At 37.2% G+C, this 12,783-nt stretch overlaps 1 protein-coding gene across 7 annotated transcripts in view; it reads left to right on the forward strand.

Moving 5' to 3' along the window:
• The window catches only part of DNA2 (DNA replication helicase/nuclease 2), a 64,158-nt gene extending 54,834 nt beyond the window's left edge, over nucleotides 1-9,324 (forward strand). For all 7 annotated transcript variants that reach the window (XM_046651997.1, XM_046651994.1, XM_046651998.1 and 4 more), the window contains 7 exons: nucleotides 2,089-2,282; nucleotides 2,375-2,464; nucleotides 2,549-2,753; nucleotides 4,495-4,584; nucleotides 5,154-5,336; nucleotides 7,112-7,258; nucleotides 8,164-9,324. In XM_046651997.1, the coding sequence (XP_046507953.1) occupies nucleotides 2,089-2,282; nucleotides 2,375-2,464; nucleotides 2,549-2,753; nucleotides 4,495-4,584; nucleotides 5,154-5,336; nucleotides 7,112-7,258; nucleotides 8,164-8,232 (978 nt within the window). In that variant the 3' untranslated portion in view covers nucleotides 8,233-9,324. The remainder of the gene's footprint in view (nucleotides 1-2,088; nucleotides 2,283-2,374; nucleotides 2,465-2,548; nucleotides 2,754-4,494; nucleotides 4,585-5,153; nucleotides 5,337-7,111; nucleotides 7,259-8,163) is intronic.
• Nucleotides 9,325-12,783: the final 3,459 nt, after the last annotated feature.

Below are 12,783 nucleotides of genomic sequence, written 5' to 3' on the forward strand. Positions count from 1 at the left end.
GGAAAATATCCCACCTCTTCCTTCTGACTTCCATGGTTTCTGATGAGAAATTTGGTGACATGTGAAATAGAATGTTTTTCCCTTATTGCTCATTGATGTTTTCTTGGACTGCTTTCCAGATTTTTTTCTTTTCTTTAGTTTTTAGAATTTTAATTATGATATGTTTTGTAGTGGATTTTTAAAAATTTATCATGTTTGGCATTTTCTCAGCTTATTGAATCTATAAATTGAGTGTCTCTTGCCAAACTTGGGACATTTTTAGCCTGTGATTTCTTCTAGTACTTTTTCAACCCCTCCCTGTTTCTTTTCTCCTTCTAGGACAGTGAAGACACAAATGTTAGATCTTTTGTTATGCTCCACGGGTCCATGAAGCCCTGTTCACTTTTTTTCCAATCTATTTTCTCTCTGTTATTCAGACTGTATAATTTCTATTTTTCTATGTCTCTGTTCACCGGTTCTCTCCTCTGTCCCCTGCTATTGAGCCTTTTTTTATGACTTTTGATTTTGGTTATTGTATTTTCAGTTCTAAAATTTCCATTTGGTTCCTCTTATCTTTTGTTTCTTTGCCAAAACTTTCTATTTTGTTGAGACTTTCTGTTTTTTCATTTGATTTCAGTGTGTTCATAATTGCTCACTGAAACATTTTTATCATGGCATCTTTCAGTCTTTGTCATATAATTCTTTTTTTTTTAAATACTTAATCTTTTTTTTTTTAAAGGTTTTATTTTTTTCCTTTTTCTCCCCAAAGCCCCCCAGTACATAGTTGCATATTCTTCATTGTGGGTTCTTCTAGTTGTGGTATGTGGGACGCTGCTTCAGCGTGGTTTGATGAGCAGTGCCATGTCCGCACCCAGCATTCTAACCAATGAAACACTGGGCTGCCTGCAGTGGAGCGCGCGAACTTAACCACTCGGCCACAGGGCCAGCCCCTGTCATATAATTCTAACATCACTGTCCTCTTGGTGTTGGCATCTACTGATTGTCTCTTTCGTTCAGTTTGAGATTTCCCTGGTTCTGTGTATGACAAGTGATTTTTGATGAAATCCGAACATTTCTGTATTGTTATTTAAAATTTCTGTTTTAACTGGCTTCCTCTGACACTACTCTGGTAGGGCAAGAGGGTACACCACCTCATTACTGCCAGGTAGGAGTTGAAGTCCACGTTCCCCACTCACCCTGTTTTAACACAAGGTGGGGGGCTCCTCGTTACTCCTAGATAGGAGTGGAAGTCTAGGCTCCCCACGTGCTCTCTGCTGACATCGTGGGGTGGGGCTTATTACCAGCCAGCAGGGATGAGAGTATTGGTTCCCTACTTGGCCTTCGCCGACACCACCTCTGCAGGGTATTGGAGTCCGTATTACAGCCTCGGGAAGGTGGAAGTCTAGGCTCCCCACTGGGCTTTTGCTGGCATCAGTAGGGGGTGAAGTCACAGTTTTTTCTGTAGTGTTTGGCTAGAGTAGAGTGGTTATTGTCTAAAAGTTCTGTCTACGAGGCTTTCCCTTTCCTCTTCCTTTGGCTTTTGTTCGACCTTTTTTGGTCCGCACCCATTGGCATTTCTGGGTGCAGGAACTTCTTCAGTTTCAAATCTGGGATATGTGAGGCACAAAGGAAACCCAGAGAACAAACGACTGTGCTCTTCCCCGGGTCCCAAGATCCCTAGCTGGTCGACCTTTTCTCCACTTTTCAGTGTCCTTATGTTTGTTTCATGTATAATGTCCAGGGTTTTTAGTTATACTTTGTGAGAGAAGTAAGGAAAAGTACTCTGTCTTCTCAGAGGGGAAGTTCTGGTTGACATTTAAAAAGAAAATTTATTGATTTACTGCCTCTTGAATGTTTTGGATTTCCATTTGCAAACATGCAAATTTGAGCATTGTTACAGTGTCTGGAAAATTTACTTGATTTTTTTCAATTTGTAGTAAAAACTTAAAAATTTTTTGCATGCAATAAATATTTCAGAATTAAATAATATTGGAGGTTTCTGTTGTTGGGGACAAAAAACTTTTTTGATCTTTTAATTTCAAAAATGGGAAAAACAAGTTTTATTTCTTGGACATATTAAATAAGTGATCTGTTTTCTTTGTTTTTTAGCTTATAGTTGCAACAACATGTATGGGAGTAAACCATCCAATATTTTCTCGTAAAATTTTTGATTTTTGTATTGTGGACGAAGCCTCTCAAATTAGCCAACCAATTTGCCTCGGACCACTTTTTTTTTCACGGAGATTTGTGTTGGTGGGGGACCACCAGCAGCTTCCTCCCCTGGTGCTAAACCGTGAAGCAAGGTAAGCGGACGTTGAAGTTTTAATTTTAAACAAGATTCTTTTTAAGGGACAGTTTCCTTACACTGATAAGCCCGAATTTCATTTGTTGACAGAGCTCTTGGCATGAGTGAAAGCTTATTTAAGAGGCTGGAGCAGAATAAGAATGCTGTTGTACAGTTAACCGTGCAGTACAGAATGAACAGGTACTCATAACAGTGTTATCTACAAGTGATTTTCATGTTCGTTTTCATCTGCCAAAACTAAAATTATTTTTGCAATTCCCTTAGTAAAATTATGTCCTTAAGTAATAAACTGACATATGAAGGAAAGCTGGAATGTGGATCAGAAAAAGTAGCCAATGCAGTGATAAACCTGCCTAACTTTAAGGATGTAAAGCTGGAACTGGAATTTTATGCTGATTATTCTGAAAATCCTTGGCTGGTTGGAGTATTTGAGCCAAACAATCCTGTTTGTTTTCTTAATACGGACAAGGTAAAAAAAAAAAAAAAGTTTTTTTCTCCCTTTGTCCTAACATTTATGTTCCTCAGCTTCAATAGTGAACACTTCATTAGAGCTTATCAGTTAAACCTAGTGTATTTCTTGTACTTCAACACAAAAAGAATCTTTCCTTTCTATAGACCCAGAACATTTGGGAGGATTTTAATTCTGGGGATTGATAGATGGCAAAATTGACTTTTGCTGGCCCTGTGGCTGAGTGGTTAAGTTCATGCACTCTGCTTCAGCGGGCCAGGGTTTCTCCAGTTCAGATCCTGGGCATGGTCATGGCACCGCTCGTCAGGTCATGGTGAGGCTGCGTTCCACATATCAGAGCCAGAAGGACCTACAACTGGAGTATACAACTATGGACTGGGGCCTTCGGGGAGGAGGAGGCAAATAAGAAGGGAAAAAAAAGGTAGATTGGCAACAGATGTTAGCTCAGGTGCCAATCTTTAAAAAAAAAAATTGACGTTTGAAGTAGGAAAGCTAGAAAGTGAACTCAAGTTTTCCCAGAAAAGAAATTTAGCATTGATACTATCAAAGGGCTGGATTTACAAGTGGACAGAAGATAACGATAAGTTGATGTCCTTTTAAAGACTTTTTTTAAAAAGATAGACTTTATTTTCTAGAGCAGTTGTAGGTTCACAGCCAAATTGAGCTGAAAGTACAGAGATTTCCTGTATCCTCCTGCCCCCACATAGTCACATAAAGACCTCTTTCCAAACTTGTCATTAAACAGAAATCTTCCAAGGAATTTAAATGACTTGATTCTTATTTCTGGAAACTAAGAACATAGTTTTGACCCTGTATTCCTACAGTTTGTTTTATATAGTGCTTCTCAGCATTGATTTGGAAGTCTTTACCTAAGTTCAAATAAAAATATAGTGAAAAAATAATTACTCTAAAATATCTTTTGTTATTAAGATAGGGAGAATCAGCTGTTTGTTAAAAACAAGGCCTCTCCATGTGTACCCTGATGGGATTTTTACTCTCTTGGATATTGCCCTTAGCGTTTCAGGTTCAAGAATTAACACCTAGGGGCAGTGGGCTCTGGGAAATTTATTTAGATAAACTGATCTCACAAATGAATGCTTTTATAAACTGCAATTCCAATTTGCTAGTTATAATGTATAATTATTTACCTCACCAATGATCGCTCAGATTCTTTATTTTTGCTACTCAGGTTTCCTCTTTCTTATCATCAGGATTCTAAATTAGTTGTGTTAAATAATCAAGGTCACTTTGGGATGATGTAGGAACAAAATAGTCCTTGGGGAGTTTTACCAGGTGTGGCAGCACCTGAGGAACTTTATCTGCTCCATTATTTGTGTAAAAGGCAACAAGAAAATGAAAAGAGCACAGATACTAGAGCCACATCTGAGTTTGAATGCTAGTGCCATGATTTATTGTCAGGGCTTGGGCAGGTTACTTATTTTTTCTGACCTGTAATTCCTGTAAAATGGGAGATGAGGTATGTGCAGCCCAGTGTGTGCTTGGCTTTCTTGGAGAGTTTAGTCTGCGTGGTAGCATATGTAAGATGGGTAGCCTCTGGGTGGCTTTCTGAAAGTGACTAATACTCATTTTTGTCAGTTCTTTTACCTTCAACTTTTACGATGAAGATCTTTTTCATCTGTCTCCACAGCTGGTAGTCTGGTTTGTCTGGCTGTCTGTGTACAGACAGTGCTCTTAACTTTACAGATGGGTTTACAAGCAGGATGCATGTTTTTCTGTTTAGGTTCCAGCACCAGAACAAGTTGAAAAGGCTGGTGTGAGCAATATAACAGAAGCCAAACTCATAGTTTCCCTGACCTCAATCTTTATTAAGGTAATTTAGAGTTTAATTTTTAGGGCTAATTAATATTAAAGTGCAGAGCAATGGAACGTTAGAATAAAGGAACTTAGATCTAGCATTAACCCTTGTTTATTAAGATAAGAAGACTGAAGCCTGATTGTTTTTGTTTTATTTTGAGAAAATTTGTCCAAGACATGTAATTTTTTATAATGGCATTTTGGGTTTCCACCGAGGATTGCTTTTTGTAACATCAGATAATCCTGATTGTATGGATATATTGTTGTAGTCGGTATGATTGGGGATTGGAAACCTCAGTGTAAGGGATAGCAGAAAGTGAAATGCATTTCTTTGTACTTTTTTTTGTATAGCAGCACTGTTCTAGTGGCATGCAAACCATACTGCTATGAGCCTCTAAAAATCAAGAGAGCAATGTTTGAGGAAGTTATTTCATCTCAGGGAATATGGATGTAGATGTAGAGCAAATGAGAACATCTATTATAAACATCAATCAGGCACATTATGTAAACATTTAATAAATTTAGTTGCGGTTAAATAACAAAAATCAGCATGTTTCATTTTCAATTGTGTCCTTTTCTGTTTAGGCTGGATGTAATCCCTCTGCTGTTGGTATCATTGCACCATACAGGCAGCAGTTAAAGATCATCAATGATTTGTTGGCGCGTTCTTCTGTCGGGCCCGTCGAAGTTAATACGGTAGACAAATACCAAGGAAGAGACAAAAGTATCATTCTAGTATCTTTTGTTAGAAGCAATAAAGATGGAACTGTGAGTTAATTGTATTTTCTGCTGATTTGTTTGAGACTTTTTTCCCCTCTTTTAAAAAAAATTGTAGTAAAAACATAATATTTACTATCTTAACTATTTTTAAGTGTACAGTTAAGTAGTGTTAAGTATATTCACAATATTGTGCAACAGATCTCCAGAACTATTTCACTTCCCAAAGTTGAAACTCTGTGCCCGTGAATGACAGTTCTCCAATTCCCTCTCCCTCCAGCCCCTGGCAGCCACCATTCTGCTTTGTCTCTCTCAGTGTGACTCCTCTACGTAGCTCATACAAGTGCAATCATACCGTATTTGTCTTTGGTGACTGGCTTATTTCCCTTAGCATAATGTCCTCAAGGTTCATCCATATTGTGACATGTGACAGGATTTCCTTCCTTTTAAAGGCTGAATAATATTCCATTGCATGTCTATACCATATTTTGTTTATCCATTCATCTGCCATTGGACATTTGGGTTGCTTCTACCTTTTGACTGTTGTGTTTGGGGTATTTTAAAGATTTAATTTTTCCTTTTTCTCCCCAAAGCCCCCTCTATGTAGTTGTATATTTTTGGTTGTGGGTCCTTCTAGTTGTGGCATGTGGGACGCTGCCTCAGTGTGGCTTGATGAGCGGTACCATGTCCGTGCCCAGGATCCGAACTGGCGAAGCCTGGGCTGCCGAAGTGGAGCGCATGAACTTAACCACTGCCACAGGGCCGGCCCCTGGGGCATTTTATTTTATTTTTTCTGTTTGTGTTTTTGTGTGTTTTTTGAGGAAGATTAGCCCTGAGCTAACTACTGCCAGTCCTCCTCTTTTTTTGCTCAGGAAGCCTGGCCCTGAGCTAACATCCGTGTCCATCTTCCTCTACTTTATATGTGGGACGCTTACCACAGCATGGCTTGCCAAGTGGTGCCATGTCCGCACCCGGGATCTGAACAGGTGAACCCCGGGGCCGCCGAGAAGCAGAATGTTCGAACTTAACCGCTGTGCCACCGGGCCGGCCCAGGGGCATTTTAAATATAAAGGCTTTCTTAGATATACTTTCAGATTTATAGATAATTCCAGGTTTTGGGGTTTTGTTTTTTTGCATTTTTTACCTTAATTAATTTTTCTTCACTGTGTGATAATCTTCATATGGTTTTGAAAATATACGTAGTAAAAAGTCTCTCTTCTACCCTGTTCCTCTTCTACTCAGTTCTTACTTCACAGATAATTACATTTTTGGCCTATTTTGGGTAACCTTCTAGAATTTCTTTATGCATGTACAAGCATTTATGAATCAGTATTCATACTTCCCTCCTTTTTACACAAAAGGTAATATATACAGTCTGGGCTTTGCTTTTTCCACTTAATAAAATAGCTTTGAGATCTTTCCATGTCAGTACACAAAAAGAGATTTCATTCTGTTCTTACAGTTGCATAGTTTTCCATTTGTATATATGCGTTGTGGTATATTTAGCCACGCCCCTGAGTCTTCGTTACAAAGTTTTCAGTACTGTTGCAAACAGCGCTACAATGAGTGGGAATAGCTCCGACTGTTTATATGTATTTAATAATTTTAAAGTATGGCTAGGATATCACCCCCAAGGTAAAGTATTTAAAGTTGGCATTGTGGGCAACTTTTTCCAACTGTTTAGAATTTTAAATGTGTTGATGAATCTTTTTTGCAATCTATGTTTTTAAAAGTAGGAAAACAGTTCAAGATAACCTGTGTTCTTTGCCAGAACAAACTCAAATATATAAGAAAACTCAAATAATTGAAAATTATACTTCTTTCAGGTTGGTGAACTCTTGAAAGATTGGCGACGTCTTAATGTTGCTATAACCAGAGCCAAACATAAACTGATTCTCCTGGGATGTGTGCCCTCACTAAACCGCTATCCTCCTTTGGAGAAGCTACTTTGTCATCTAAACTCAGAAAAGTTAATATCCTTTTTGTTTTGTATATGGTCACATTTGATTGTGCTGTTGTGAGTAGTTTATTTATATATTTGTATAAATTAAAACTCAGTGTCTTGTGTTTTCCATGGGTATATTTCAAAGATCTGATTGTACAAAAGAAGGAGAGAAAACAATTCACAGGAAGTAATTTTAAGCAAAAAGTGAAATAGTGAAGGTGATGGAGAAGGATAGTTTTTGAAGTGAGAAAGGGGGGAAAAAAGGGACTTGATCTGTTGCCCTAGGAACAAGGTGCATGTTTGCTAGAATGCATCTAGGAAAATTGGTTATCCCTCTGGTTCTTCTCACCCCAATTTATAACCTTATTTTTTATCTTGGACAAAGCATTATATTAAAAAATGGAGAATTATTCCTTGTCATATTGTAGATTATTTTTTATTTTTATTTATTTATTTTTTTAAGATTGGCACCTGAGCTAACAACTGTTGCCAGTCCTTTTTTTTTTTAATTCTTCTCCCCAAATCCCCCCCAGTATATAGTTGTGTATTCTAGTTGTGAGTGCCTCTGGTTGTGCCATGTGGGATGCTGCCTCAGCATGGCTTGATGAGCAGTACCATGTCTGTGCCCAGGATCTGAACTGGCAAAATCCTGGGCTGCTGAAGCAGAGCGCACGAACTTAACCACTTGGCCACAGGGCCGCCCCCTAGCTTATTTTTTAAATCATCTTTTTAAAAAATTATATGAAGGTCTTAGGCTAAGATATGTAAACTTTATTGCTTAAGTACATTATTTATCCATAGAATGCTATAAAAAATCTTTATAATTTTTTAGCCGTCCTTTAAACCACTTTACAAAGTGTTAAATAAAAGTCATAAATGTTTTTATGTAATTAAATATTGTGTTAAATACGTATCTTCCTTAATTTATTTTACATCATCGATCTTCCATCAGCAGAACATGAAAGTCTTTGTCACATATTGGGTGATTTTCAAAGAAGATAAAGCACTGTTTTCCTTGCTTTTTTCATACTAGCATAGTGATCTCCTCTATTGCCTGTTATTTGTAATTTGGATATGCTGTAAAATCAGTGCCTGGTTAGACTGTGAAGATAACTTTTATCCCAAGGGTATGAAATGATGTACTCTGTTCAGAGTTCTAGTTTTTTGTTTTATTTTTTTGGGTATAATTTTGTTAAATATAAAGTTCTATCACATACGAAATTTAACACAATATTTTTTCAGTACAGGTATACCCCAAACTGTGAAAAGTCTAAATTTATAGTTACTATAAATGTTTTTGTGTGACCTAGAAAGAGTTTGATAAATTTTACCAGCTTTAAAGATGGATTAACTTTTGGATCTGAGGTTTAAACTTCTAAGTGTAAAATTTCAAGACTAATTTGATTTTGTAGACTTTTATCACATTTTATTTGAAATATTAGGTAAAGAAAATTGATTTATTTTTATCATTTAAGCACATTCTTGTGATGAGAACAAAGGTGTGATTCTTTTCTGTATTTTGAGGTCCCTGATCCAAAGGCCATTTTGCTGTTTTTTCCTTTGACTTTTGCTTTCTGATATCAGCTATGTTTTCACTTTGAACCTAGTCATTTAAATTATTACTTATAAATTGATTATTTCCAATTAATTTATGATTCCCCTTAACTTCCCACTTGTTACTTTCCGTTTTCAATATTCTAGAGTAAATTTGATATAAAAGAAAATAATTCTTACTCTTTTTTTGAGAAGAAATTTTGTTTGCTGAATTGACAAATTTAAAAGGTATATCCCTATTTTCACCTTTTCACTTTCATATGTCCCTTTGTTTTGAGGGGCATTACTCACTTTTCCGTTTTTATGTAAGGATGTCTTGTAAAACAAAATTACCTCAAAGTGCTTAATGATGTATATGGTGACTGATTTTAACCTCAGTGTATCCATCTTCTGGGAGGAAATCTCATTTCTCTCAGAGTTTTTTTTTTTTTTAATGAATGTTAAATATGCTAAAATTGTTGCTTCTACCTCACCTTCTTTTGAAAATTATTACTTGAAGTTTTAAAAAAAATTTACTTATATTTTTATTTTATTTTTTGTGTGTGGAAGATTGGCCCTGACTTAATATCTATGCCCGTCTCCCTCTATTTTATATGTGGGACACCTGCCACAGCATGGCTTGATAAGTGGTGTGTAGGTCTGTGCCCAGGATCTGAACTGGCGAACCCCGGGCAGCTGAAGTGGAGCGCAAACTTCACTGCTGCACTACTGGGCTGCCCCCTGTTACTTGAAGTTTTTAGTAAATAAATTGTTTTCTACTGTTAGAGCTTACTGTGTCAATTATTTCTATATAATAATTAAGTTCAGGGTTGACCAGCATTTTTTCCAGTAGTTACAAGTGAAATATTGATAATGCTCTAAATCTGAAACCAAGGAGTGTTGACATTATAAAGAGATTTGAAGGACACACAGGATGGAGGTGATCATGGAGAGACTATGGATCAAACAGGAAAACCTAGAAAGTTGCTGAGATAGGGCTTAAATATTGGTTAGATATCAGGAGGTTACATAACAGGAAGGAATCGAAGATAATTTCAGTTCCTGGGAGTGAGATGAATAAGAAAATTCTTTTGGTTTAGACAGTGGTTGCTTCTGAATTAGAGGTTTGTATGGCCTGTAAAGTCAAGTCCTGTGGATGAAGAACGTGAGGAGGAGTTCTCTGTTTCTTGTCATTTGGGAATCTGTCTTGATTACAAGATTCTAGTCACTTAATCATTTGAGAGTTAGGACTCATATGTCTAAGGTGCTGTAAGTTGGAGGCTTGGGGTGAGCTGTAAGTTAAACCAAGACTGGGCGCTCAAAGAGCTAACGGTGCGGGATAAGTAAGATATCGATGCCAAGGACTAAGACAGCAATAGTTTCCAATCACTGATGTTACTGGGCACTCACATTGTGCAGTTCCACATCAAAAGTACCATTAGCCTAGACAAGGTCTTCCTTATGCTGTGAAGCCAGGATGTGATGACACTAGCCATTCCAGTGGCCCCATTCCTGAATCAGTTCAGAGTTCCTGCCTCCTGACCTTTGCCTCTTGCTGCTTCTCCTGATTCCTTTCTTTTCCTCCTCACCTCTCATTCTCTAAAGGCAGGTCTTCCCCAAAGCTTTATGTTTGGTCTGGCTCTCTTTCTCCTTGGACAGTCACTGGCTTTAACCATCACCTGTGTGGCTGTTTACCAAATCTATACCCCATCCCATATGTCTGCTAAGTTCCAGTTCTAACTGTGTTCTACCTCATACCTTTAGAATCTTCTATGACGGACCCGGGGGATGAAGTCTTGTCTTTCCTGTCTGTCAGCTCTTGTATGGATATTAATTTGGCACATAATGAAAGATTTTTACATTGATTTTTTTTTGACCGTTAGTTTACTTTTATGATGAGCTTTAAAAAAATTATAAAAATTTTCAAATATACACAAAAGTAGAATAGTACAATGAACTCCTATATACCCATCACCATATTCAATAGAAGATTTTGCTGCAATTGTTTTCAACATCCTTTCTTTTTTTGCTTTGCTAAGATGTTTTAAAGCAAATTCTAGACATCATTTAATTTCACCCATACTTCAGTATGTGGTGAGCTTTTAAAAAATAGTATTTTGTTACATAATGATATTTGTAAATTTAAAAACCTAGATTGTTAGCATTAGTAGATCAGAGTCAAAACAGATTAATAGTCTACTTTATTAATTGTAGTTTAAATATACATACTAAATTCCAATTCTGTTCAACACAAGGGGGCTAGAGTATTCAGCAAATATATACTTTGGAGCTTAAGAATATCTGCCTTGGGGCTGGCCCCGTGGCCGAGTAGTTAAGTTTGTGCGCTCCGCTTTGGCGGCCCAGGGTTTCGCCACTTCTGACCCTGGGTGTGGACGTACCAGCACTCATCAGGCCATGCTGAGGCAGCATCCCACGTAGCACAACCAGAAGGACCTACAACTACATATATACCTATCTACTGGGGGCCTTCAGGGAGAAGAAGAAGAAGGAAAAAAAGGAAGATTGGCAACAGATGTTGGTGCAGGTGCCAATCTTTAAAAAAAAAAAAACAAAACTCCCTCAAAGGGAGAAATGTTTTTTGCTTTAGATAAAGTTGGTCTGTTGCTGAATTAAATTTCTTTCCTACTTGTTCCCCATAAAGCCCCTGGGGGAAAAGCTATCTAGGAAATAAAAACTCTTTTCCTTTGTTCTTATGGTTCTATAAAATAATTAAATATATACTTAATTTTATTTGATTTTCTAAATGCACTTACACTACAGACTCTTCCTTTTTCACCCATCTTATGCAGAGAAGAAAAATGAACAAGTCAGTTGTATTTCAACTGATTTGTCATGAGTTTTAGACTCCTTGAAACACTGTAAAAACTTCAGATACATTTGGAGATTATGAAAATGGAGGCTACTTTTGTACTGGTTCAAATTCTGCCTCTGTCACTTATTAGTTCTGTGACTTTGGGCAAGTTATTTAACCTTTCTGAGGTTATTTTCATCTGAAAAATGAAGATAATTCCTTCCTCATGGGGTGGTTTTGAAAATCAAATGAGACCTTGGCCCAGGAACTGACCTGCACATACATGCTCATGGATACAAGAGGGGTCATGGAAGATCAATGGTGAAAGGATAATGGGATAGTTGGCTATACATATGGAAAAAATGAAATTTGACCCCACCTCAAGCCAGTCACTAAAATCAATTCTGGGCGCAATAATAGGCCTAAATATGAAATGCAAACCTATGTAACTCTCAAGAGAGTGTTTTCGTGACCTTGGGGTAGAGAGTAATTCTTAAGACACTAAAACATAAACCATAAATTCAACTACAAGAAAATTAAGAACTTATATTTAAAGTTCTCCATAAAGAGAAAATATTAGCCAGAAGATATTGGCAACACATAACCAACACGAAACTAGTATGCAGGATACTAAGTAAATTGTGCAAGCCAATAAGAGAAAGATAAGTCAACAGGAAAATAGGCTAAAAACTTGAACAGTTTCTTTGCAAAAGAAATTCCAAATAGTAAACATGGGGAAAGTGCTCAATGTCATTAGCAATGAGATAAATGCAAAATAAACCCACCATACAATCGCCTACTGACAAGATTGGCAAAAAAGGGAGAAATTCTCACAATTCCAAGGATCAGAATGGACATGGAGCAACAGGAAAACTATGCTGTTGACAGGAGTGTAAATTTTAAGAAGAGTTTTGAAAACAGCGTGGCATTATCTAATAAATTTAAAGAAAGGCACACTTGATTTCCAGTAATTCTAGTCTTAGTTATATGCCCTCGGGACTCTTCCATGTAGGCACCAGGATATATGTACAACTTGGAAACACCCCAACCTGGAAACTCCTCAACCTGGAAACTCCTCGTGGACATGGATGATGTTGAGCGAAGGAAACAAGGAACAAAATTGATAGTGTTATTTCATTTGTGAAAAGTTTATAAACAGGCAAGAATAAACTACACTGTTGAGGGGCACACACTTGTGTGGTAACAAC

Source organism: Equus quagga, chromosome 2 (genome assembly GCF_021613505.1).
Source record: "Equus quagga isolate Etosha38 chromosome 2, UCLA_HA_Equagga_1.0, whole genome shotgun sequence".
Classification (NCBI taxonomy): Eukaryota; Metazoa; Chordata; class Mammalia; order Perissodactyla; family Equidae; genus Equus; species Equus quagga.